Here is a 26,445-nt window from a genome sequence, read left to right on the forward strand (position 1 = left end):
AAAGCCTGGACTAACTGACCTCATAAATCTTATTAACGATGGTCACTCAGTTCCTCACTTTCAGCATCAACACACAGGGCTTCAGAAGCAGAACTCACCATGTAGGAAGCAGTATTTTTGGCTAGTAGTGCAGGCAGTAAACAGTAACGAATGGATGCATTTGATCACTGTGGAAATACTTTTAATGTTAAAGACAAAGGGAAGTGTCCTGGATGCACTGTTGTGAGGGCTTTTTTTTTTATGCTACATAAATGCAAATAATGTACTACTACGTGAATTTAAATACAAGCAGGAGCAGCGAGCACTCGGGGTTCCTCGCCATTCTGGCTGCCTTTGCGCAAACCCGTGCCGCTGGCCCGCGGCAGCACGGATGGCAGCAGACTACCGAGCGCAACCCCGTCCCACGCACATAACGCACCTGGCCCCAGCGCCTTGCGGAGCGTTCTGCGCAGAGGCACCGATGCAGGGCGGCCCAGGGACCCAGCGGGCCGCTCCGCCCGGCCCCGCGTCTTCCCTTCCGCCTGGGGACGGCGGCAGCGGGGACGGCGGGGCCGCGCCGTGCCGGGCCGGGCCGGGCCGGGCAGGGCAGGAGGCGGGCGGGCGGCGCCCCGCGTCACAGCGCCCTCCGGCGACCGAGGCTGGCGGCGCCGCCCCCCGCGCTGGCCGCGCCCCCCCCCGGGCCGGGCCGGGCCGAGCCGAGCCGGGCCGGGCCGGGCCGGGCCCGCCGCTGCGAGGGCCCGCCGGGCCGAGCCGCGCCGCGCCGCGCCGAGCCGAGCCGCTCGGCCATGGCCACCTGGCGGCGGGACGGCCGGGTGACCGCCCTGCAGCGGCTGGGCTGCGCCGGGCTGGCGGGCGCGCTGAGCCTCAGCCTGACGGCGCCGCTGGAGCTGCTGACGGTGCTGGCGCAGGTGGGCACCTGGCACTGCCGGCGGGGGCTGCGCGGCGCCGGGCAAAGCCTGTGCCGCGCCGAGGGCGTGCGCGCCCTCTGGAAGGGGAACCTCACCGCCTGCCTGCGCCTCTTCCCCTACAGCGCGCTGCAGCTCGCCGCCTCCCGCCGGTAAGCGAGCGGCCCCGGCCCCGGCCCCGGCCCCGGCCGGGGCAGGGCTCCGCGGGGAGGGACGCGCTCTCGCTCCGGCCTTTCGTGCCTATTACAAAAGAGGAGGGGATGGAAAGCGGAGAGCTTGGCCGTAGGGGCACTTTAATGTCGCTGTCTCGGCTGGATGGCTAGCTGGTTGTGTGTCGCCTCTCCCCAGGGGCATGTACCCTGGCTAATAACTGCATTTAGTTAGTTTATTCGGCGCGTAGCACCTCTTAGGGCCTGGTGATGTGCCAGCAACTGCTTATAAAGTCATAGCTGTTCTTCAAGTGATGAAGCGTTCGTAGTCTGTTAAATGTCTTCTGCTCGGCCAGATTCCTTTAGAAATGAAGTTACAGTGCTACCTACAAATGTGACTGCAACACCTGTTCTTTACAACTGATTTATTGTATTCTTTTATATGCTTTCAAGTATTTATATTGTCAATAGCAAAGAAAATAACAAAATAATGGTTCAAATCTTTTACCCTATTATGCGGCGGTGGTTATGCAAATTTGATCGGTTTTGAAGTCGATACGTGACATTATTTGTTTTAAGTTCTTGTTTGCGATAATACACAGACATTAAATTAAGGTAAATACTGGAAGGACTGCAGCAGGATCCACATGGAGCAGGGCTGACTGAGCTCTGCCGACCCGTGCTCTTTCCTAGGATTCCCTTTCAGCGCCAGTATCTTTTAGCCTTGAAAGGAGCGCCTGACTGTTTGCACGCACCAGCGTGTTTTGCCGCTGGGAGGGTTGGGTTTCTTTCTTTCCTTTTTTTATTAAGGTCAGCTGTGTGCATGGTATGCACTTGACATTTCCGCCCAGCTGGGCGATGGGTTATTCCAGTTCGTGGGCTGTGTTGGGTGGGGAGAAGCATGGGCTCATGCCGCGCTGGCCAATCCGGCCCGCTGCGGCTCTCGCCCTGACGCTGCGTAGCCTGCTGGGGTTTGTCATTCATCCTCCTGAGCAAGAGTCGTCCTCCCAGCTCTGCCTGCGCCCTTCAGGACATGATTGATGGAGCAACCCTGGAATCGGGCAGCTTTGTTGTGTCCTTCTGCTTGTAATGCAGGCAGTGGTTGAGCAAGGGGAGGGGTAATGGCAGTGGGAAGGCAGAAACCGTGATTTAAATGTAATTTAAAGTTCACAGAAGAGCCAGTGTGTTGCACCAGTATAAACCAGCTGATTTTGACCAAAATAACTAACTTCATTGTTTGTTCAGCTTGTAACAGTGTATTGCCTTTGCAAGGCTATAGTTTGTCTCTAGTTTGCACAGGGTGTTCTTTTGAATTACAAGTGGAAGTAGGCTACCAGGAAATTAAATAAAAGCTGCCTACACATATTTCTTGATAATATTGTTTGAGGATGTTTTTAATGTATTTTCTAGTGAAAGTATGGTGTATATAAAGGCAAAACACAAAAAGGGAAATGTTACATGGTAACTGAAGTAAATAGTAATGCCAATTGCAGAAGGACCTGGGCTGGGCACAGTCAGCAGCCCCAGGAACGGCGGCGTGGGGGGAGCTGGCTGGGGAAGGGGGGGTTTAGCTGGCTCTGCACTCCGTCTCCGCTTACTGTGCACAGACTCTGTCTTTCCGTGGCAGTTTAAAATGTTATCTGGGTAGTGCTAGAAACACCCCACCACCCTCCCCACACATTTGTGCACGCACAGGAAAATCAGGCTGTGTTGCTTTAGGGACTGTACAAGACACAGAAAAAAAAGTTTTCACTTCTGCTTGGCTAGTCTTTCTGCTCTGGGCTCTCTCCAGGCACGAGACAAGTAGATGCAGGGATCTGTCATGCAGTAGAAAATGCACGCTCATGTGAAAAAACATCAACTGAGCAAGCAGTGACTTGTAAATCTTTGAAAATTATTTTGTTCTGGACATGGTAACACCATGTAGTTTAAATGTAAATCTGCTGTTTAGGCAGTTTAGTTAATGCTTCCAAAATAGAATAATAAGTTTCTTTACCTCCAGCTAAGATTTTCCTCTCAAGTCTTTTTACTTGTTTCTTGCTGCTTCCATGATACTTCTCCCTGATGTAGGAGTGCCCTCCGTACGTAGAAAAGTCCTTCTGTGCATCACAAATGCATGAGTTGTAGGTCAGCCTTTAAAACTCTCTGCTTCAAGTTCAAAATTTCAAATTTAGACTTAACTTCCTGAGCATAATAGTGCCTGGACGTAAGTCTTCTCTGGAGGAGTATCCCTGTGGACCTTTCTGTCCCAACATAAGCAACAGAGGAAGGTTCAGTTGTTCTCAGAAGGCCCGTGATGACGTTATCTATGTATTTCTTCATACATGATAACTGTGACTGGGGGTTGGACCAGTGTTGCTAACTGATGACTGATGATCAGAGAATTTCTTGCAGATATGTCTTAAGTCATGGTAATTTTCATCCTGTAGATGGAAATATAAAAAATTACTTTGTGGTCAAAAATTACTTTAAAAGTCTCTTGCAAAGCAAACAAGTAAATCTTTCAAACAATTAGTCTCCATATCTTTGAAGATTTTTTCGTTGTTGAATCAGTGCTCTGAATTTCCAGCACGGTACCACAACTCAAGCTATGTGACCTTAGTCTGTCCTGGGAACTGTGGTGCAGGTAGAGCTATGCAAGCTGCCTCTGAAAAAGCTCTTTCAGGTACTGGAAGTATTTTAGCTCAGTAACACTAAAATCAAAGCAAATTGTATTTGCAGCATTATATATTCCAGTCCCTGACTTGATTGTTAACTATAACTTTTGCATTTCTGCACTTCTGTGCAGCGTGGATTTACCCAAAATCTTTTCGGGCTCTTAGGCATGTTTTTTAGACTCTGCTCATGTTTGCCCGTTCACACCTTCTGTTTCACAGAGGTTCTGATGCTTGTGTGGTGTTATATGTAGTAAGGTCTTGGATGAATTACATGTTAAAGTTTCAACTCCTGCTGCTGAAGGGGCTTGTGGGCAGAAGAACAATTACATCGAGAATGATCTGCCTTAATTTTTGGTGTGTTTTGTTCATACTGTCATTAATAGTACCTCTTTTATGTGTTTACTCTAGACTTGTTATACTTTTCACGGATGAGTTGGGTCATATTTCCCACTGGAGAGCCATCATGGCAGGGAGTCTGGCTGGCATGGTTGCAACCATTGTGACTTACCCCACTGATGTAATTAAAACACGGCTCATTGTGCAGAACCGACTGGAACCATCTTACGAAGGAATTCTTCATGCTTTTTACAAAATTTATCACCAAGAAGGACTCCTTGCACTCTACCGTGGCGTTTCACCGGCTATATTAGGTAAAATAATAATGGGGAAAAATCACCTCATTGCACATTGTTTATTGCAGCTATGTAGTGCGTTCATTTGCTCACTTGATTTCAAAAGCAAATAGTAATGTTCTTCTGTAGGAAGTATGCAGATTTACAAGGCACAACAATACTGATTACCTCTGCTGCAGCTTTATTGCTTCAAATTATGACCAAGCGCGTAGCATTTTATGTATGGTTAAGTGTTCAACAAAATACTCTTTTCCTTCTTTTATACATGATGTAGTTGTGCTCAGATGCAAGATTTCCACCATTTAACAAAAATATATATATATATACACACACACAGAGTGTTCCTAATTCCTATCTAGGTGTGAGAGTGTCTCCCTAGCTGTTCAGTGAAACCAGTAGGAGCAGTAATGTATAACTGGTGTGAAAAGTGAAGATTAGTGATATTCTCTCTTTACATGAAATGACTTTTTAATATTTATTTACTGTCCATAGCTTTTAAAAATGCCATTTAACTTTGAGTCCACTTTTTCACAATATGACATTATAAAAAACACATAATAATAATAATAATGTATAATCCCGCTATAAAATTGATGAGAGCATGAAACAAGCAAAAGAGGACAGAAGTACCCCTCATCAGCTTGACTGAAGGGGCAACTCTGTTTACCTCTACAACTGCTAGGGTTGAGCTGGACTGGAGAAAGAGCTTGTCGCAGAAGAGAGAACCTGGAGAAAGAGCTGACCTGTCATGAGAATAAAGCAGTTAATAATTCTGACGACACACACATTTTAATATGTAAATATATGCCCCTGTCAGCACATTGAGATGCTACAATATGGGTGTCTGGTGGTAAACCAGTGACTCAAAAATAAAGTTCTTCAAAATATTGATCAGGTTTGAGCAATGCGAGGTTAAAACTGGCAGCAGCTCATCCCATCTTTCTAGTTTATGTGATGTGCAGCTCTGTTTTCTTAGTGTACAGTGTGTTAATATAAACCTGTCTGGTTTGCTTTCTAGGTGCTGTCCCATTTTCTGCGGGCTCATTCTTTGTTTACATCAATTTGGACAAAATCTGGCGAGAACCCATAGTTCATTTCACTCCTCTTCAGAACTTCATAAATGGCTGTGTAGCAGCTGGTGTGGCACAGACACTTTCTTTCCCCTTTGAGACTGTCAAGAGGAAGATGCAGGTACAGACCATTCATGTTACTAGTACTTTGTTATAGGTGCTTGTTGCAGGTGCTTGGGACAAGACTAGCCAGATGATCATGAGTGCCACTATTTCTCTTACCAGTAGGCTACAGAGACTTTGTTTTAGGTTGGTTGGGTTTTGGTTTGGTTTTGGTTTTTGGTTTCTTTTTTTTTTTTTAAAGTCTGAAAATTACTGTTACAAGTGTGGTGTTACACTTTTAAGGTGGGTTCAAGTACTATCATGGGATATATGTATACCCTCAGACTCTGTGTCTTTAGCTTTATTTCTTTTCTTTTTCATAGCAATTCCATCAAATTCTCACAGTTCAGAATTGGCAAGCTTTCAGTCAAATAGAGGCATTCAGTTCCCTTGGTGGTAGGCAGGATGAATGAGATCCATGTCATTTTCAGAGCCTGTGTGTCTGCCATTTATGCCTGACCTACGTACTGGCAACCACAAGTAACTTGCACAGCAGGTATTAAGTCTGGTTAACAAGTGACTTCCCAGTTGCTGCTGCTGCTGCTTTCCTGGAGCATCAGCAACATGAGAGTTACTATATCAAGTTACTATATAATTTTATGTTATCTTGCTGATCTTTTCTCCTGAAAGTTTAGCAATAAAGATCTAAAAAATAAAACAAACCACAAAACAACCACTATGCCACAGCTTCCATCTCACTGACATAATTCATTTGATGATGTTGACTTTTCATTAGAACTTCATCAGTAGAGTGACAGTGAATAGCTGTCATCATCTGGTGGCTTTCTGGCTGGGGCATGTGGGTTTCTTCTTTCAGCCTAGTTCATGTGACTGCAGATTTATGGGAAGCTTTTGTGAGCTTATTAAAAAAACAGTCATTTGGTGTGGCAGCATTATATAGGTCCCCATCCCCCTCATCAAGTGGTAGCTTGGTTGGTAAGTCACAAGCTAGCAAAAAGTCAGTGAAAGTTTGAATTCCCCTCTCCTGCTCCCCAGGTTCCCTTTTTCAGACAGGGCTCAGATCCAGTGGCACAGAAGCCTTTGTTGCCCTCTCTCCGTCTCGTAACAGAGGACCTCAGCAGGAGAAGTAATGTCTTCTATTAGACTAGCTCATGTAGCTATTGTGTCCAGAAGTCAAGCTTTAAGCTGAGCCCTTTCATCAGGTATCTCATAAAATGTCTCAGGTGAGAAAGAGATTCTGAGCATGAAACCTTGATCATTTTTCCCAGCTGTATCAGTAGGTCTAAGAAAAGCAATTACTCCTTACAGGTCCTCTTTTTCTTTATATCCTTAGGCTCACAGCAGTACTGTTGCCCTAAGGAATAAAGAAGAGAAAGGCATTTACTGTGCTGTTTCCCTTTTAATATTTTCTGTCGATATATCAGTTACTTGAACGTTCAGTTTTCATAATCAGTTCAAAAGTAACTTTCAGTGGTAACTGGTGTGATGTTCTGTGCCAAGCTTTGTCTTGGCAGGCAAGTAGAGAAGTGGAACAGGCCCATCTTTCATTTTCCTGCCACTAGGCTGTACTCTTTCACCAAAGGGATGCTTAAAACTTCTGCTTGGCACTTCTAGAAATAAGAAAGGAACTGGATTTATTGCCTAAATATGTAGGAAGTGGATATGCTAAAAATAACTTTGCATGGAAAAAAGGCTCAATGACAGAGCTTTTTTTTTTTTTCCTCATGAATGCATTGCAACAACTGAATAGTGATTTGCCAAGCTTAGAGAAACACCTCCTGTTCAGTAGTTTATTCTGAAGGCATGGGAAAAGGCAAAGGTGTTTCAGAAGAACTAGCTGCCTAGGTGTGAAAGCCCATAATTTGTTTGGTACTGGAAATGATGTAAGTCAAGGAGGCTTGTCCAGAAAAGAGACCTGTTGAAGATCACACCCAAGCTGATACTAAGAGCTCACTGGAACTCATGTAAGGTCATCCAAGAAGTTTGGTTTTCACAGTTAGCGCCAGGGTATGGCCCAGCTTTGCAGGGATCAGCTCTGCTTTCTGCCTACTTGCTGGCCTGTTCAGTTTGCCAGGGTGGTGGTCAGAAGAGCGAAGTGTCTAGGACAGCACCAGAAAAGGTATTGTGCAAAGCGACCTAGAAAGGGGGAGAATAAAGAAGGGGGAAAAAGAGCTTCAAGACATTTCAGTGTTCTGTAGAAAACAGGGGAGCAGATACCTCTGATCCCAGTTTTTTCTCAGACATCGTATTCTGATCAGCCTCCATACAGTGGTTCACCTTTCTAGCTGATAGGAAGAGGGATGTACCAAAGCCTTCAGCTACCCCCAGGCCTGGTGTGACTGCTCTGCAGTGCATGTGGGGAAACGCTGGCTTTGTTTTGAAGCAATGAATGCTGGTTTAACGTCTGAAGAGGAACCCAGCACATTGTGGAGGTCAGTATCAGATTCCTCTTCCTTCCCTTCTGTCCCGCTGATCTGACAGATGGAGGTAGTATATTGCCAAAGAAGACTTTTCCAGTGAACCTGTTGGTGATGGGGAACCAGGGAGCTGTAAGGCAGTCTGTCTCAAGAGCTTCAAAAACCGAGAAACTAGGACACAAGGTGGTCTTCTCTGATTCTGGGATGGAGTACAAGCCTGAGACCAGAACATCCAGTTCAGATCTTTACCTGACACGCTAGGCAGTCTTGGAAGAGTTAGCTCCATCCATCTCCTCATCTAGACAACGCTTGAATTGTTTGGACAGACTAGAAAATAAATTCTGCTGTGGGAGGAAGGATAAGGTGTTATTTTTTATCTCAGTTGTAATAATTTTGTTTTATCCTTTCTCATTTTACATATCTGAATCCTACACTTCTGACGTCGGCAGCTTCTGTCACTGACATCTGTGGGAGTAGGAGCTGACTGTCAGTGAACAATTCTTCCTCTGTGTTTTGGTGGTGATTTACGATGTCAGATTTGCTCCATAACCATGGCTTCTTCCCCCTCTGCTATTAGAATTATCTTTATCATGTTTACTTTTTTTTTTTAAACAAAGATGCTGTGTTTGCTAAATAGACTTGAATGTTTTTCTTAACAGAAATGTTAATTAATATGAGTGAGTCTTACTGAATATGTGAGTCCTCTATGTTGTGCTTATCCTAATTTTATTCCTTTGTCTTCCTTTTTTCACTTTGCTCCTGATTGGCATGTTAGAGAATTAAGAGGTACTGTATGCATGTTTTGGCATGGAAATACGGCTTTTGTTGTGCATCTGTAGAAGGGGATTAGTGAAGGAGAGGGTTATTCAAAGGGATGTTCTATATCAAATGCTTTCCTGACTCACTCTTATGCTATATCAGCTGCTGAACAAAAACTTACTGATGTTTATATCCTTCTGACTGTTATTCTTGGCTTTCCTTCCTTACCTCACAATTTCATGTTCTTTGTTAAATCCAGTAGCTAAGCGATATTCAAGTACTGCACTTCTAGCTTGCAGACTTGCATAAAAGAACGCTATTTTTTTCTTTTTCTACTTTTTTTTTTTTTTACCTTAAGCAGGGAAATACCTGCCTATGAATGAGTCTGGGTCTAAGGGAAGCACTGGTAATATGTTTCCACTTCCCCACATCATCTTTTTGCCTGTGATGACCTTCCTAAGTGCATATTGGACTGAGCTCTGGCATTTCAGTAAGGGAAGATGAATTTAGAGCTGTTATATGCTGTATAGAAGATCATTATTAGAATGACACTGATCCCAGGCTATGTGTAGAACTGAAAATCTACAAACATGCAAATGCTTGTAGAAGATCCACAAACATGCAAATTAGGTCAGCACAGACCTAATACCCAAGTTTGGCACTTCCCTCTGTGCACGTGACCCTCAGAGGTAGGCTCAGATACCCCTGGCTGGCACTTCTCAGCCTTCGTTCCAGATTGACCTGTGACTTTGATAGTTTTGTTAGGCAAAATGCACAAAGAGGACCCTAAAGTTTCACAGATACTCCAGCCACTGTACAGTTACTCCTTACTTGCTTACATGAACAAACTTTTCCTGGTTTGCAGAAGCTCAGTCCTGTCCCCATATTTTGATTGTATAATTTGTTTTAATTTCTGTGACTAAAACTTGTCTGAAACTCTCCTTGCCAGTAAATGCTACTCAGGTATAGCTTTACCATCAAACCTTTGTGATATAGAATAGGCATACTTTTAGTATACTGCAGGATTCAGTGCATTTTTGGTGTTGACTGCACAACATCCTCAAGCTATGAGGATCCCTCTCCAGGGAAAGCATTGTTCAGTAGTGATCTTTCTGTTTTAAAATCCAGGCTTTGAATTCCCTCCACCGCCATAAACAAACAGGCTCACTGTTCTTGTAGTGTAGACTGTTGCCATGCATCACCCAAAAAGTGGCCTCTTTTCAGTGACAAAAGTGAATCAGTTAAGCCTCGGCTGCCTATAAATCTGTGAAGTGTTTTGGGTTTTTTTGTTGGGTTCTTTCTGTTTCTTTGGAACACAAGATGCTCTGCAAGCGTGAAATCTGTTGTAAATTATGTAAATGCTATGAGTTCTTAGTAACCTGGAGAAAACTAAGCAGTCATTCCCTTTGTGAGGTAGCTTGTTTAAAGTAAATGCAATCTTGTGCCCTCTTGGCACATTTCTAGACTGAAGTCAGTTAAAGGAGATACTGAAGTCTCTCTTTAAAAGCAGGATTGTTATTTAAGTATTTATTTTAAAATAGTCCCCTAACTATGTTCCTTGCATGGTAGAAGTCAGTCTAGCAGGAATCCAGTGGCTGGGTTATAAACAAAGCTTTGGAAAAGAAGGTGATAAATGTTCGTTAGAAAAGCACCTTCTCCCTGCTGAAATGAGGAGACAGTGCTCCTGTGTTGCTTAAACATGAGTAACTTGCAAAGAGTGCTCTGTCATTGGAGATGGTCACTGGTGCTGGCATGGCAGCCTCCGAAAGCTCTCAAGCTGTGGTGTCCCTGCCGTTTGTGAGATCTGTGTTCTTGTCAGCTGGGAATATGAAAGTTATTGGAGTCATGACCCAGTTTAAAAATAAGAAATCCTTTTTGGGTCATGTGGTTCACACGACATCTCAAAAGCATATGTGCTCTGAGAGTGCTCTGAGCATATGTGCCACTTCATGCGGAGAGACCCTTTAATAGTGAGCGGCATGGGAGCCTGAGCCTTGAAAATTTTCAGAGATGGAGCCATTTGACCACACAGAGTGGCAAATTCCATAGTGTGGAAGCAAATAAGGAGCAGTATTACTACTTATAGTCTGATTTCCTGTGGAAGTAAGGTTTATACGGTTGCTAGCTGTCTGTCCTTGCCCCCAATAACTTTTGATCCTGCTGTCCAACTTCAACTAAACTTGACAGAGGAGTGGAGGTTTCAGAGATATTAACTTCCTTCAAGTTTTGTGAAAACAAGTGCACAGATAGAGACAAAACTCCAAAAATACTTCACCTGAGCGGGAAGCTGCAGTGTGAGTTCTTACTTTTCTTACTTCTCCCTATGATCTCACGCTCCCCTTCTCCTTGCTGCTGGGGTTCAGGCATCAGCCAGGACCCCATGCCCTGGGTGGTACTTGAACTTGGGACCATCCTGGCTCCCTCTGGTTATTAGCAAATAGGTAATAGACGTTAGATTCTGGTTTTGGTAAAATCCCTTCCTTCTTTCTCTTTTTCCGTATGTCTAAATGCTTTGAGCTTCCAGCATTTTTTATTGTTTTGTTGATGTTGCTATAAAGATATTTTATACCACTTTCTCTGAGGCTGTTGCAGAATAGTGCCCTACTGCTTTGGGAAGTACTTGGTCCAGTAAATGGTTGAGACGATGCCTGAAAAAAGCTACCGACCGTAACGTAGGCTTTGCCTTTTGTAACAGCCTAGATCAGCTTTTGTGCATCTGAACAAACCTCAGAAGCATTTCTCTTAGATCCCTAGACTTCCACAGGAGACAACCACAAAGACTGACTGCCTGTGAAGCTGAAACACTGAACAGTGCCAGTGGAAAAACTGGGTAAGAAGGGAAAATCGTAAATCAAGAATCGGAAGCAGGACTGGGCAGATGTAACAGTCAGGTCTGCCTTGTGACAGCTCATGCTGCGTCTAGTGGTCTTTAACCCTGTTTGTCCAAGGAGCTGTGGTGCGATAAGTATGTAATACTCTCTCTGAGGTGGATTACAGCAGTAGCTTAGCACTGCAGCACAGTGGTCTGCCGAAGAAAAGCAGGAAAATGCCCTGTACCCATTTGAAATGCAGATCTGAGGAAGAGCAGAATGCAATTCTTTCCAAATTATTTTCCCAGACACTGAAGTGGCCACCATGCTCCCAGTCCTAGTTTTGGTAGTGCCAGCTGAGCATGGCCGCCAGCGTCTTACAGGCTCCGCAGCTCTGTGATCAGTGTGGTACGAGCAAGAGCTCTCTAATCTGCTTTGGGGCAAATCAGGTGGGTTAACTCAGCCCACCTTTTTAAACTTAGTAAGTTCACCCAGCTGACATGGCCTGACACGGGTTAGGGTACGCTGCTGTGTGCACACAGCTATTATAGCCGTAATTTTCAGCAAGGAGACAGTAATGTCTCCAGAATGACAGCTATCACTGTTACCCCTAACGTGAGTACTTTTGCACCAGTTATACAGGAGAGCCTTGTATCCATTTTTCTGTGCTTAGAATTATGTGCCTGTGACATGTAAGGTGATTAATTATGCACAATACTCCCTAAACAGGAGCTACAACGTTATGGACACTCTCTCCTTTTGTATCTATTTTTATTTGGTGTAATTCCTTACTTCATCCACATAAGGCCAGTGGAAATATGTCCTCTGTAAAGCCCTAGTCCTGTAACACGTTAATTTTCTCATCGGTTCCTACACAGACAGCAGAAGATGCGGGAACTAGCGTTGCTGTTCACTGCGTGAAGTGTGGGACCAAGCTGGTCTGCTTAAGGGTGTGCACCATTAAATAAACTAGTGCTAATGTGCATGAAAATGGTGCACCGGTTTGTAAGGATTGAGCTAAACCATCACGAGGCATTCAGAAACCACCCAGAGGTGTCCATGCAAGGGGTTTGCACTGCCTTGAGGAAAAAGACCTCTATATTCCATATCAAAGATTTCTTCATCCCACAGGTGTTAAAAGCAGGGAAAGCTTAGGTTCAGTAGCAAAGGAGGGATTCTGCAACAAACCGTGAAGCCTCAGAGTACAACAGGCCTGGCGATAATGTATTTAAATTAAGAGTCAAACTTCTGAGCAAGCAGTAAACTGTTTTTCTCATTGGGTGCCATTAATCTCAAAAAGGCGAAATGATCTGGCCCCAGTTCAGGTTACAGAGGAAGGACAGCATGTTCCTAGAGTGCAGGAAGCTGGAGGTCAGCTGCCTGCTGGGCTGCTCTGGAACCAATTGCCTCCTGATCGCTTGTCATCCTTTGCCTTCCTACATGCCTGAATACCTTTGGTGGACTTTAGCCAGGGGTAACTCGGCATTACCGAACCACTGACACAGAAAAGACAATGACTACCGACTAAGGCTGTCCTCCAGGAGAAAGGATTGATTAGCCCAAGAGAATGCATGCTTTTTTCCCCAATATTAATACCGATTTACATTTTAATTCTTTCGAGAGTGAAATTTCTGTTGACTGTAGTGGCATTAGCTTGAATGAAAACTGCAATCTTTGTCCTTCAGTTTGCTTTGAGCTACAGTTACGCTTTCCTGTTGCATGTGTCCTTATTAACCCAGACTGCAAAGACTTCTTATTTTAGCTTCCAGATTAGGAGCCTGAACTCTTGAGCTGTGTTGTAAAGTGCCTTCCTGTGCTTTTTTTTTTCTTTTTTTTAAAATTGATCAGAAGTGTAGGACACCTGAATCTGTTGAAAATAAATAAACAACAAGCAATTTTACTATATCTACCATCAGGATAGCATACCACCTATGGCAGCTATTGATCTTTCATACTCTGTTCCAACAGTACTGCATGCCCAAAAACCAAATAAATAGCAAGTCTTTGTACCAACAAACTTTATGAGCAGGGAAGGGGGGAAAAGTACACAAATTGAGAGGGAAGTATTTCCAAATAGTCCCTGATACATGTAAATCCAGATAGTTGCAAACCAAAATGTCCTAAAGTGCAAGTGGGAATTTTGCACCTAACCACCACGTCTGCCATTTCCTGAGCCGGTGGTCTCTGCTTGGTCCCCAGGTGGCTACTGTGAGCCTTGGGAAGATTCAAGTGATTGATCTTTTGATGGCAATGGTTCCCATTTCAACTGTGGTGAACGACATCCGTCCTTCAATCCTAAGAGGAAGAGAGGAGGAGGAGAGGGGCTGGGGGAGGTCATTGAAGGGGAAATCTTTATAAGGGTCTGTGAGATTACTTCCCAAAATGGGACTGTGTTCTGGCAGTCACCTGGTGATGCAGACAATGGGAGAGATGGTGTCTGAAGAGTCTTCAGGTAACAATTAACTTTAACAATTAACTTGAGTTTTGTCATGACACTTCACCCTTATTTAAATATTTTGTTTATATTTAAAAATGTGAGTGCAGGTGGTTGGGTTTTTTATATATATATACACGTCTCTCTCTTGGATTTAGATTGTCGAAATAGAACAGAGTGCTAACTTTGGGGATGTATCACAGTGACTTAGTAGACTTGGTGGCCTCTGGATACTAAAAGACTGTGTTTGTGAGAGCAGATGGAGCCAATTCTGCATTTGATGTGCTTTAATCGTTTAGAGAACCCATCGTCCATCAGAGGTAAAAAGATTAGCAACTTAGCCCCGCTACTACTATGACTAACAACTTAGCCCCGCTACTACTATGACTAACAACTTAGCCCCGCTACTACTATGACTAACAACTTAGCCCCGCTACTACTATGACTAACAACTTAGCCCCGCTACTACTACGACTAGCAACTTAGCCCCGCTACTACGACTAGCAACTTAGCCCCGCTACTACGACTAGCAACTTAGCCCCGCTACTACTATGACTAACAACTTGGCACTCTGTTATCAGCGCAGTGAGCTGTACTGTATCTCCAGCCTTCTGCAGTATGAGACAGCCCTAACTGGGGGGGAAGGAAGTCTTTTAAAATGTTCATAACAAACAGGTTTCCATGCAGCAGCCCATAGTCTCAAGGGGTGTCCAAAGAAAGGAATTCAAGCTGCTTTGAGGTGCATGGTGTGAAACGTCTCTGTTATAAACCTGATCTTTTTGGTATGAGATTAGCTGTTTGATTTGTATGTCATAGTAGGTTTCTGCAAAAAAGGTAGAGAAACTCGTTTGATCTGTTCAGTTACTTCCATTTTCTGGCTCTGGTGCCATAAGGCGGTTGCAAGGATTGCAGTGTTGCGGACATGCTTAGATGATGCAGAACCACCCAAAACCCACAACTATTTTTTTCATTAAAAACAGTGCCAAATGAAACGCCTTCCTAATTTTTTTTCTTTTAGTAATACATTTTAACTTGGTTTAGCTGTGTTCCAAAATACTGAAGTGTTAACTACAGACTGGAACAGTTCTTAGTTTTCCTTTTGCAGTAGGTGATTCTGGGATTCTGTGGACAATTCTTATTTAAATATTGTGTCTAGGGTCCTGGAAACATACTGCTCCTGTAAAGCAGAAAGACTGGCAAAGCATACTTCACCCCACAGACTGAAATCTTGAAAATGGCTGTAACTGTGGTGAATGTTACTATAAATAATCTTCCAGTAAATCTCTTAAGAGGTCAGTGTCTGTGGGCAAATTAGAAATCTGGGGGTTTGGCTTACCTGTTCCTTTTTAACTGTCTTCTGGATGTGTCTACTGCATGCAGAATCTTACTGAAACCTGCAGCGTGCTTGTCGCCTGTCTTGTGTTGTAGGCAGGAGCACTGCGATCAACACCCTTTGATATGTGCCTTTGCAATGTATACAGTGACGAAGGGGATTAAGTCAAACTCGTGCAGTTAATTCAGGCAGGTCATGCCCTGCCTACCACAAAGGGACTTAAAAAGGAAGGGAGTCGCATGTTAACAGCGTTCCTGCTTTCCTGAAGCATTTTAGAAACTGTCCCTCTTCGCTGCTTGGCTGCCTATACCTTCCTTTACCAAAAAAGCTTGTGGAAACTGGCTGACAGTCCAGAAAGCAGAACAGGGTTTTGAATCCAGCTCTCCTATGACTGCTGTTGCATTTCTAAGGATACTTACATCATTCAGGTGCTCTTCTAAGCATCCCTGGTGCTAATATCACCATTCTTAGTGGAGCTGGTCCCTGAAGTCTCAGTTGCAGCACTCAGCGTCTTCTACAGTACAGTCATGAGAGTCTTTGTGCAGGAGTTTCTCAAGTACTGTGGAATAAGGCTTGAAAAGTTGTTTCTCTCTTTCTCACTGTTGGATTTAGCTATTGCTTTTTAAACCCTTACACCCCTTAAGTAACAGAGCCAAGCAGACAGCTGAGCTTCCTTGTAGCAAATGAGCATAAATGAACATGTGCATGACCCTTGGCTACCAGACTAGCTCCGTTACCTTGAACTACCTGCAAAGGCAGGGCTGGTAATACTGTAAAATCACAGCCGTTAAATCCCATAACGTCTGCCTCTCTGAGTCCTGAAACAGGAAGCTGTGGGAGCTTGCACCACAGTTAGGAATTATGGAAACAGCTGTAGCCCCATGGAGTTAGCAAGGCCAATGTAGACACAAAGGGGACGAGCAATTAGAACAGTTGAAATAGTTTCTCCCCGACAAATGTGACTCCTCTCTTACAAATCAGGTGCACTGTTGCGAAGGTTCAGAGAGAAGCAAATGCTTCTTTTCTTTCCTCCTTAAAGTGTGAAAGACCATGGATTAAATCCTCAGCCCTACTCATGGCTGGGGTAAAAGAGCCAGGATGTGATAAAGGGGATCCAGAAGATAACAAATCAGGATGTGGTGGAAGCCTATTGCCTTTTTTCTCAGTGCAGACAGCTACTTTCCCAAAATCACCTCCCAAAGCCCTGTCAAAAGGAAAGTGTATGGTTTTACCTGTTACCTGCCTTCAGAAGTATTTCACATGCGTTTCAATCATGCACAAAAGGTGAGAAAAAAATCGTGAGATGTGATTTTGTGTAGATAAAGAAGACTATGCAGTTAGTGTAGTTTGATTAGGGGTTTTTTTGTTAGCTTCTAAATTTTATCAGTAGACTTGCCAGTAATGCAAGAGGATGCAAAAGCGTTAAAACTATTTGATTAGCAACTTCTCTTACATACCTGGAGCATGAGTTTTGATCTGTTTCCATCTCCAGCATCTAAGTTGCCAAGTATTTGAAATGCTATAGCTGAGGCATCTAGAAAATGTCATCACCACTTGTCGGTTTATGAGAGGCTTGTCATAGGCTTAGCAGCTCTGAGAAGCTGTAGGCTAGTCTGGCCAAGGAGGGAAAAAATGCTACACAACATGGTGTTTCAGATCAATGAGGGGATAATGATATCCGTATTCACCAATCAGTTAACTGTACAAGTCTCATTTTTATCAAACTTCTGCCCTGTGGTGATCAGCTTGCGTGCCCAAGTCACCAACCTGTGTCCTGGGGTCCCCCCGTACTCCTGACTGAGAAGTGTCACTTGCCATGTGTTTAAGTGAAACCCTCATTTGTCGATGCAAAATAAACCTATGACTCCATGTGCACAGATGGATGAGTATGGGATTATTCAAGGTCAGGTTATCCTGTCTGTGCTAACGCAGTAGGAGATTAATGAAGGAAGGATTTTGCTGTTAAAAATGACCCACTACACTTCTTCCATGTGAACAGACACTGTCTATACTGCAGCTGGAAATGTCGCGGCAGTCCAGCAGGATGCTCCCAAGCTAACTTTAACCGATCCGGATCAACTGACCGTGTAGCAAAGATACAGGAGCACGGGCACCAACTGCTCACCTGCAGCCCGTGGTGGGCTGGTACAGCCTGGGCTGAAATCTCTGTTCTTCATTTCTGCTGTGCTGTTGCTACTCAACCCATTGTACAGTTCACCCTTCTCATTGCAGTGTGGACACAGCCTCAGCAGCCAGAGTGAAGTCAGCACGCTCTTCTTTTTGATCAGAATTACAGGAAGGCATCTGGGGCCAGCCCCAAGCTTCCCTCTCATAGGCGCTCCACTGCCAGTGATGTGAAATACCTCTCCCCAGACCTGAGCAGCTCGCAGACGTGGGGCTGGTGGGTTACGCGGCTCTGGTTCAGATGGTTTGTCTTCACAAGGGTGGGATTTATTTCTAGTAGTGACATGGCACAAAAGGAAGTGCTGTGTGAAACTACGGCGCTCTTTCTCTTTCATACCTGTCAGGGAGTGAATTCCCTCCCTTTTTAGTTTGTATTTCAAGGCAAAATAGCTGATTCTTTTGTGTTGACAGAAGAATCCAGATCAGTCTGTTGAAACCTGGCATTAAGTGTTCCTTATGTACCAGAATGCAGAAAATAATTATCTTTAATTACTCTGGTTTTCCTTTGCTTGTTCTAAATCCCCCTGGGTGTCTCTTGAACAGGCTCAGAGTCCTTGGCTTCCCCACTATGGAGCAGTTGATGTCCATTTTACTGGCATGGCTGATTGTTTCCGGCAAACCGTGAAGAACAAAGGTGTGCTTGGACTTTGGAGTGGACTCACACCCAGTCTGCTCAAGGTGAGGTTATGCTTTCATCCCAATCAAAGACTATCCTGAAGTAATCAAGACACACTTTTGGACAGTTGGGGTTATAAAGCTTATGATGTGCCTCCGTACTTATTAGCAGCTTATAGATGACAGAGTCCATGACAGAGCAGGTATAACCTCAGGCAGGTTATAAACCAGCTTTGGAACTTGGTTTGGTCATATTTCCCCAAATGTAAGCTTGGCTTCTAGGTGTTACTACTTTCAAGTTCATTTGAATGCCCTTAGAGAAAAGGGAGTGCTGCTAACACACAAGCCAGGGTATGGATGGGGGAATTGCAAGTGATCCACTTATGACAGCTAAACAAGTTCTACTTCTCAGCTGAGCTCCAGTAACTTGACATGTTGTACCAAGCTGTAAAGAAAATTGTGCTTGCGTAAGCCGCTTCCCCAGAAGTCAAAAGTAGTACTTTGGACCAGCTATTTAATGCACGTGTATCAGTTACTACAGCCCTTGCTGAGTTGAAAGCATGAAATAAAGCATGGTAGCTTAAACAGAAGGTAATTTAGTTTACATAAATACATTTTATAGTGCTGCAGTGAGGATTAACCTACATGGAGTACTGCAGGTCACCTAATGAGTGGTAATTGAGTGATAACATGATTGATTGCGATGGCCTGCCTGTACCTGGCCCTGCCTTGGCTGGTATAAAGTCACATGGCACCAGAGCTGCTGACTCTGCATGGGGCAAAAGAAGAAAATTGTTCAGTCACTCTGCTGTATGTAGAATAAATCACACATTTCCTACTGGCATTTGCTGAGGTTGCTTAGGATTTGCTTAGGTATTTGACAAGCTGTGATAATCTATAGGCTAGCACAGACCTTGTTCCTCACAATATTGTTACAATTAGTTATGTACCAATACTAAACTCCTACTTTTAGCATGCTGCAGGTGCCAGCGTAGTTTGAGGTGAGACTGATTTTATATAAATGAGCACAGCTCTATTAGCAGATCAGATCAGATTTGAAGTCCTAGAAGTTTCCTTTTTTAAAACATCTAAGCTAAAAATGCTACTAGTGAGTCTAATATTGCTTTTTTATCTTATGTTGCTTTTTTTATTATTTTATCAGATTGTCCCATACTTCGGTGTTATGTTTAGCACTTTTGAATTCTGCAAGCGGGTCTGCCTGTACAGAAATGGTTATATTGAATCTCCTTTAAATTACAAGCTAACTCCTGGCGTGGACCAGAGTTTACAGCCGCAAGAACTGAGAGAACTAAAGCTCCTCCGAAGGGAAAATTTTGAGTCAAGAAAATCAGCTCTTGAAAACTGACATCGCAGTGTCCATTGCAGATATACACAGTACCTTTCTTAAGGAACTTTGCAAGAAAGACGTGCTGAACTACAGGTACCATCATCTCAGCGGATTGCATGGTTTTAGTACTGAGACACCAGTGCCAGGAATGAATAAATATTGTATCTCATTTGCTGAATGGATATAAACAATGTGAGTAGCAAGCATATACTGAAGAGGAGAGATGCAACTAGTTTGAAAAGACTGTGCTATTGGAATTTGAAATTACATTATTCTAGGTGCTTTTCAATACTGGATAGCCATTTTGAGATAAAACCACTTGCAGAAAGGCAAGAGAACTGAGATATGAGTATAAATTGTATCTTCAAAACTATTAAGAAAATTCAAATGGATTTTTTTAAAGTAATCTGAGGTACAGAGTCAGCCAAAAATGATAAACAGACTACAATACATAGAACATGCAAGAATTTCTACTGAAATATCTTTTTTTTAGTGATACTGTGTGGACGTGGCATTCTGTGGATGCAGAATTAGTCTCAGTTCAGTCACACTCCAGAATCCACTCTTCAGTTTTTGAGACTTACTTGAGAATAATAATTTTGTATGAATCTTTGGCGTAAAGATGAAAATATGCTGCTGCAACTGTGCTTCTGCTAAGAGGGAATTGTAATGTGCAAAATGAACTGTAATACACTGGAATGACAATCTTGTGAACTTAAGTGCATACTAGAAAATCTTCCCCTCTTTCTCCTGTGTTGTTGCTACATGTACGTGAATTATTTCAGGCTTTGAAAAATAGTTTTCCTGAAGTTCTGTAGCTGAAATATTTCCTGAAAAATGCAGTTCTTAAATGTGTTAGATATTTCAGAGCCACGAGCGTTGTCATGTTGTTTTGGTATTCTTAAAGCTCTATTTTTATATTAAACTACTTTTTAGTTCCTGTGCACAGACCCAGGCTTACTGTGCTGCTCAGAACTTGCCAGCAGAATAGCACTGTGCACACAACCTGTGGTTTTTCCACTTTAACTGCTGTGATCCAGGAGCCACAGATAGCTTCTGTAGATAGGAACCTTTCTGCAAGACCACTAGGTTATTGCCAGTGCCAATGCAATTGATAGGCCTCTGACCACTCTAGGGAGCTTTTGGACAATAAAAGATCATCTCGGTGTTTTACCTGAGGACCTGTGGTATTGCTCCGGTTCCTTTGTGGAAGTCCAGCTATGGAACAGCCCCATCCTAGTGCCTTCTGATAGAAAACCTTAAACCCCATGTCCACGTGGGAAGGCGGCTCTGCCCTCTGCGGCATGTCCCACCAGCCTTGGGCTGTGGCAGTGTGTGAATCACAGCAGCTCAGTAAGGCGTGTGCACACCAGCTGTGCTCCTGTCCTAGCTGCAGCAGCCTGGGCTCAGCACAGCATTTGCCTGCTGGTTTACACAGCTTTTTGTGTGTGTTTTTGTGCTGTTTTATGTCCCTGACGGGTGGAAATAAGTAAATCTCAGAAACTGCTTGGTTAGGCCAGGTCACAGTGGGATGAGGCAATGGCAGATCGATGCAGGAACAGCCTGTGACTATGGAGAGAGATTTGCAGGAAGTTTTGGGATGATTGTAAGGCCTGCCTTGCACCTAGAACTCGATGTCCCTGCAGCTGAGGTCTTGCAGTATCTCTCTTAATGGGCTTGCTCAGTTCTGCTGCAGTGGTGCTTCATACTGGTTTTCTTCTCAGAGAAGAAATGCAAGCATTGATAGCAAAAATTAAGATGGTAGAGAGCAGATCTGGCGGCTCGTGCATCACACTGAGGCTGTAAGTGCTTTTGGCTCTCTGATCAACCTGCCTAGTGAACATGTTCCTCTGTGCCTCAGTTTCCTTATCTGCATGGTGCAGGTAATAATACTGAGACTTATTTGAGATGTATGAATAAGGAGATGTGACTTGTGAGCGTGTTGGGGAGGAATGGATTTCTAAAGAGTGCCCTCACCTTGTCCAAGCATGCCTGTATGTTTTTTACTGATGTTGTATTTCTAAATAGATTTTAAAGATTGAGTGATGGGTGCATATGAATGTCTGATCAGCTCTTCAAACCTGGTAAGAGTCAAGTGAGTCAAAAAGTTACCTCTAACTTTTCTCTGATATACTAACAACACCTTTGTATTGTAGTGTACTCCTACGACCTATAAATCATTTACTAACCTTTTATCAGCCAAGCCTCTACTTTGCGTAATCACATCTATGCATGAGAAATCCCCCACTGAAATATTTGTTTCGATGCTGTCTTAAAGTGCTTCAGCAGCAGATCACTAATATGTAACGTGGTGTATGATCATGACGAACCAGTTAATAGCGAGGCTAAATCTCAGAGACAACTCTTAGGTGGGTGAACTGTAACTCAAGTGACGTTTGGGTGCAGCCATGCGATAGAGGTGGTGGGTGGTACGTGGTGGCATCGTCACAGCTGAGCTCAGCGGTGTGACGGATGGAGGGAACCTGTAGGAGCTCTGTGAATCCCGGGGCATAGGATAGTAATGGGAGAGGTCTCTGAGCGGGGGGTCTCAGCTGGGATGCAGTGAGGTTGGGCAGCCAGACTTGACACTGAACGTGTCTGAAGACGAAGCAGACTCGGCCCACCCCCCCCACCCCCCCCCCATTCCTGCCGAAGCCACAGCCCTGCTGCCTGCCCGGCTGCCTCTATATCGCCTTCATGACGGCACCCGGACGGCGCAGAGGGGCCGCGGGCACGGAAGACCCCGTCGCCGCCACGTGGGCTGCCCGGGGGCGAGCGTGGCCGGCCCGGGCAGCTCCGACCCTGCTCCCGCCCGCGCGGCGGGGGGCTGGCGGGGTGCCCCCCCCCTCCCGGGGATGTCGGCTGGACCCCGGGGATGCGGCGGCGTGTGCCCCACGGGGCTGCCTGGCGGCGTGTGACCCCGCGGATGCCGAGTGCTGTCCCCGGGACGCTGGTCCCCCCTCTCCGCCCGGGGACCCGGCCATGTGCCCCCCGGTGCGTGCCGCGGCGGCCCCGTCCCCCTGCGGCGGCTACGCCCGCCTGCCGCAGCCAATAGGCGAGCGGGACGCGGCACGCCCCGCCCCCGTGTCCGCCCCCGCCCCTATATAAGGCGGCCATTTCAGCCGCCCGCCCCGCAGCGCCGCTTCCCGTCTGGCCTCGTCTCAGCCGGCCTCGCCTCGCGTCGCCTCGCGTCGCCTCAGCCGGCCTCGCTTCGCCTCCCCTCGCCCGCCGCCGCCGCCGGCTCCCCCCGCCATGACCGATGCGGCCGTGTCCTTCGCCAAGGATTTCCTCGCCGGCGGGGTGGCGGCCGCCATCTCCAAGACCGCCGTCGCCCCCATCGAGAGGGTCAAGCTGCTGCTGCAGGTGAGCGCCGGGGCCGGGGGCCGGGGCCGCCCCGAGGCCGCCGCAAGGAGAGGGGGGGCGGCGGCGGGCCAGGGGGTCGCGGGGGAGCGGCGCTGACGGCGGCGTCTCGGCCCCCGCAGGTGCAGCACGCCAGCAAGCAGATCGCCGCCGACAAGCAGTACAAGGGCATCATCGACTGCGTGGTGCGCATCCCCCGGGAGCAGGGCGTCCTCTCCTTCTGGCGCGGCAACCTGGCCAATGTGATCCGGTACTTCCCCACCCAGGCCCTCAACTTCGCCTTCAAGGATAAGTACAAGCAGATCTTCCTGGGCGGCGTGGACAAGCGAACCCAGTTCTGGCGCTACTTCGCCGGTAACCTGGCATCCGGGGGTGCCGCCGGCGCTACCTCCCTGTGCTTCGTCTACCCCCTTGACTTTGCCCGAACCCGCCTGGCAGCGGATGTGGGTAAAGCCGGGGCTGACCGGGAGTTCAGTGGGCTCGGTGACTGCCTGGTCAAAATCTTCCGGTCGGATGGCCTCAGGGGCCTGTACCAGGGCTTCAATGTCTCTGTCCAGGGCATCATCATCTACAGAGCCGCCTACTTTGGCATCTATGACACCGCAAAGGGTAGGTTGACCAAAATGGCACTAAAAGGGAGATGCTGGGCTGCAGCAGGCCTGTGGTGCATTTTGGAAGATGCTGGTGGCTCACCTGCTGTTTTTATCAAACCCTCTCTCCCACAGGCATGCTTCCAGACCCAAAGAACACCCACATCGTTGTCAGCTGGATGATCGCTCAGACTGTCACCGCTGTCGCCGGTTTAACCTCCTACCCTTTTGATACAGTTCGTCGTCGCATGATGATGCAGTCTGGCCGTAAAGGAAGTAAGTTGGTACCTCCATGTGTAGGAAGCATTGGGCATCCCTGAATCAACAGTTGGTGGTGGAGCTGAGGTGAAGGCAGAGTGGCTTGGCTTTCACCAAGCCATGTAAATATCATCGCCTCTTGTAAACAGCAGGGTGTGAGAGGGGCTGCAGAAGCGGATGTCAGGTGGGGGGCACGGACAGGTCAGTCTCGGCAGCATGCCTGTAAGGTGGCATGCACAAGTCACATATCTGTCAGTAGGTAGGAACAGCAGAACTTGCCCAAGGGTGTTGCAAACTAGTGTCTCTGGGCAAGGAAGAGACATCGCTGGTAGCACGGCCTGGCTGACTGTGCAATAGCTTTTGGGTCTGGAAGTGTTGGTGTCAAAGCAAACAGTAGCTGCCTTCTGCTCGAACCGGTCCTTCCAGTGTCTCCTACGGGTAATGCAGCAGCAGCGTATCTCCTGGGCAATCTCTGATGTGCTAAAACTGGAGAAAGTCAGTAAAGAAATGGGGTGCACTTGAGGTTATGAAGCTGGCAGATACGTTAGGCCATTTCCAACCTGGATGTCAGAGGTCACAGGCATCCAATTCCTAACGCTGTCTTGTCTCCCGCAGCTGACATAATGTACACTGGCACTATTGACTGCTGGCGGAAGATTGCCCGGGACGAGGGCTCCAAGGCGTTTTTCAAAGGTGCATGGTCGAATGTACTCCGAGGAATGGGTGGTGCTTTTGTCTTAGTCCTGTATGATGAAATCAAGAAGTACACATAAGTTGTTTCCTGTTGTGAACTGGCATGTCGTTATATGTAGTCTATGACCGCTCATGGACTTGTTTGAAAACCGTCTAGTTACTACACAGTGACGGCTGATGTTTATACAGGTTGGCATGGGGCAGGGGCAACTGCCTGCCTTGTCTTTATGAAGTTATTCCCCCTGATGGGACTCACCATGGTTTCTATTTCCATCACTCCTGCTTAAAGAGTATAAAGAAATAAAAATCTGAAACCAACTTTCCTTGTCTCATGTTTGTTCTTGCAGCAGCTGCAGCATGAGGGAGGTGGGGGGTCTCTGCAGTGATTGTAGAGAAGGAGGAAGATGAACTACCTCCATCCCGCACGCCCCGCTACCTGCTAACTACCTGTGGCCTCTGGCAGGTAAACACAGTGCAGGCTGCCGAGGAAGCTGTGTAGTGTTTCCTCCCCAGTGGAGGCCAGTGGTGTGGGCCGGAATGGGGACTGGCTGCTCTGAAGTACTCACCCAGCTGATCTCCCCTGAGACCCCAGTAACCAGAGATGATGCACTGGCTGCGTGCCACCGGTCCTGACTCTGGCCTGTCTGCTCCCTGGAGCTGACGAAACCTTGTTTTGAAAGCGCCAAGTGCCTAAACCGAGTGCAAAGCATAGCTGTCCCCACAGTGCTGAATGCCTGGGAGGCTGGAGAAATGTCTAAGGAGTATTTGCTGCTGTCTGCAGGAGCAGAGCTGGCATCATGTACTCTGGCTTAGAACTGTGCTGCCTACTTGGGCATGTTAAAACCCAGCTGGAGAACCTAAGTGCAGGTAATTGCTGCTCTTCTGTAGAGCCCCTGGCTAGCCTTGCCCTTGCACGAGGTGGTGTGCTGGGGGATGTAGTAGCTGAGCAGAGACAGACAGCTCTTGTGCCAGGGCTGTGCTTGCCAGGGAGGGAGCTGCATCCCCAGGCTCATCCCTTACCCCTGGAAGTTAAGCTTGTCCCAGCCCCAAATTCTGGGGGAAAGGGGAAATTCCTTCATGCTGCCAGGGCAATTTGGGGAAAACACTGCAAGACTGGGCAATGTATGTGGCTTGGCCTTTACCCAGACATCTCCATGGGTCTGTGAGCCACCCCAGTGAAGCTGCCTGGTTTCTGCCTGGGAAGCTGGGGTGGTGACTGTCTGCTCTCCTGGTCCTCTGCCCTTCAGATCAACGAGTCTTTCCTCACCACCCCCACGCCTTTGGTCTTTTCTGGCTGCCCAGGCCTGCTCGAAGCGGTTGATTTCGATCACTGAAACCAATCTCAACCACTGTCCGAGGCAGGTAAACAAGCCCTTGTGTTGCAAAGGGCGGTAGTTGTTTTTATTGCTGAAATCTAAGCGGGGCAGCCGGGCATGAGAGCACAGCACCGTCCTGCCGCAGATGGTGTCGGCATGCTTGGGTCCATGCGAATGGGCGTGTGCATTCGTGATGGGAGATGGTCTCATGCCGTGCTGTTGAGCCAAGAGCCTTTGCTGGTGCTTTTCAACTGCCCCTGGGCTCATGCGGTGTGAGATCCCCCACTGCTTGCTGTGGAAACAAAATGGGCTGAAAGTTTCCCCGTGGGACGCAGAGCAATGCCACAAGTGGTGGGCAGCATGCTGGGGGGAGCAGGCAGCAGCCTGGCAGTGGGCTGCGCCATGGGGCAGCCTTAACCAGGGAGCCCTCTCCTGCTGCACAAATGCAAGCTAATTAATTAAGGGCTCTGGGCTCTTATTGCCTCCTGCTGCTAAGCTCTCCTGGATTTCAAGGGCTGTCCTGAAATGCTGCTGGTTGCTGAGTGTGGGGCATCCTTTCCTCTCCTTTCCTCCGCAGGGGATGTGTGGTTGGGCCATTAGCACAGGGAGGTAAGTGCATCATTTCTTCCTCCACACGGTGGTGGGTGACTGAGGCGCTGAGCTGGGCTGTTGTACTGGGCTGCAAAGGAGCTGAGCTGTGGGACCCATAAGTCCTTGGACCTACAGCATTTTGCACTGGGCTTGGGGTGCAGGGTGCATTTTACCGAGTGAAATAGGTTGTAGCTGCCCACGCTAGTTACTGCCTTTGGGACACAGGAAACAAGCATGTGTTTCACAGCTTTTTTTTAGCTT

The 26,445-nt window shown here is 46.5% G+C and overlaps 2 protein-coding genes across 3 annotated transcripts; both read left to right on the forward strand.

Moving 5' to 3' along the window:
* The first annotated feature begins 697 nt into the window (after window positions 1-697).
* SLC25A43 (solute carrier family 25 member 43) lies at window positions 698-22,481 on the forward strand. 2 transcript variants are annotated; one of them, XR_012044780.1, is made up of 6 exons: window positions 698-1,057; window positions 4,120-4,361; window positions 5,362-5,534; window positions 17,957-18,091; window positions 19,191-19,469; window positions 21,405-22,481. XR_012044780.1 is itself a non-coding variant. In XM_072877145.1 (5 exons), the coding sequence occupies exons 1-5, from the start codon at window positions 786-788 to the stop codon at window positions 19,392-19,394; spliced, it is 1,026 nt and encodes a 341-aa protein (XP_072733246.1). In that variant the 5' UTR covers window positions 698-785; the 3' UTR covers window positions 19,395-20,549. The 2 variants fall into 2 exon arrangements, 1 of the variants encoding a protein (XP_072733246.1); XM_072877145.1 differs by lacking the exon at window positions 21,405-22,481 and having other exon boundaries at window positions 19,191-20,549.
* A 17-nt stretch (window positions 22,482-22,498) lies between these two features.
* Window positions 22,499-24,587, forward strand: SLC25A5 (solute carrier family 25 member 5). Its single transcript, XM_072877146.1, has 4 exons — window positions 22,499-22,739; window positions 22,859-23,345; window positions 23,462-23,602; window positions 24,200-24,587. Exons 1-4 carry the CDS (start codon window positions 22,629-22,631, stop codon window positions 24,355-24,357), a joined length of 897 nt encoding a protein of 298 aa, XP_072733247.1. The 5' UTR covers window positions 22,499-22,628; the 3' UTR covers window positions 24,358-24,587.
* The last annotated feature ends 1,858 nt before the right edge of the window (window positions 24,588-26,445 follow it).

This window comes from Ciconia boyciana, chromosome 12 (assembly GCF_034638445.1).
Source record: "Ciconia boyciana chromosome 12, ASM3463844v1, whole genome shotgun sequence".
NCBI classification, from domain to species: Eukaryota; Metazoa; Chordata; class Aves; order Ciconiiformes; family Ciconiidae; genus Ciconia; species Ciconia boyciana.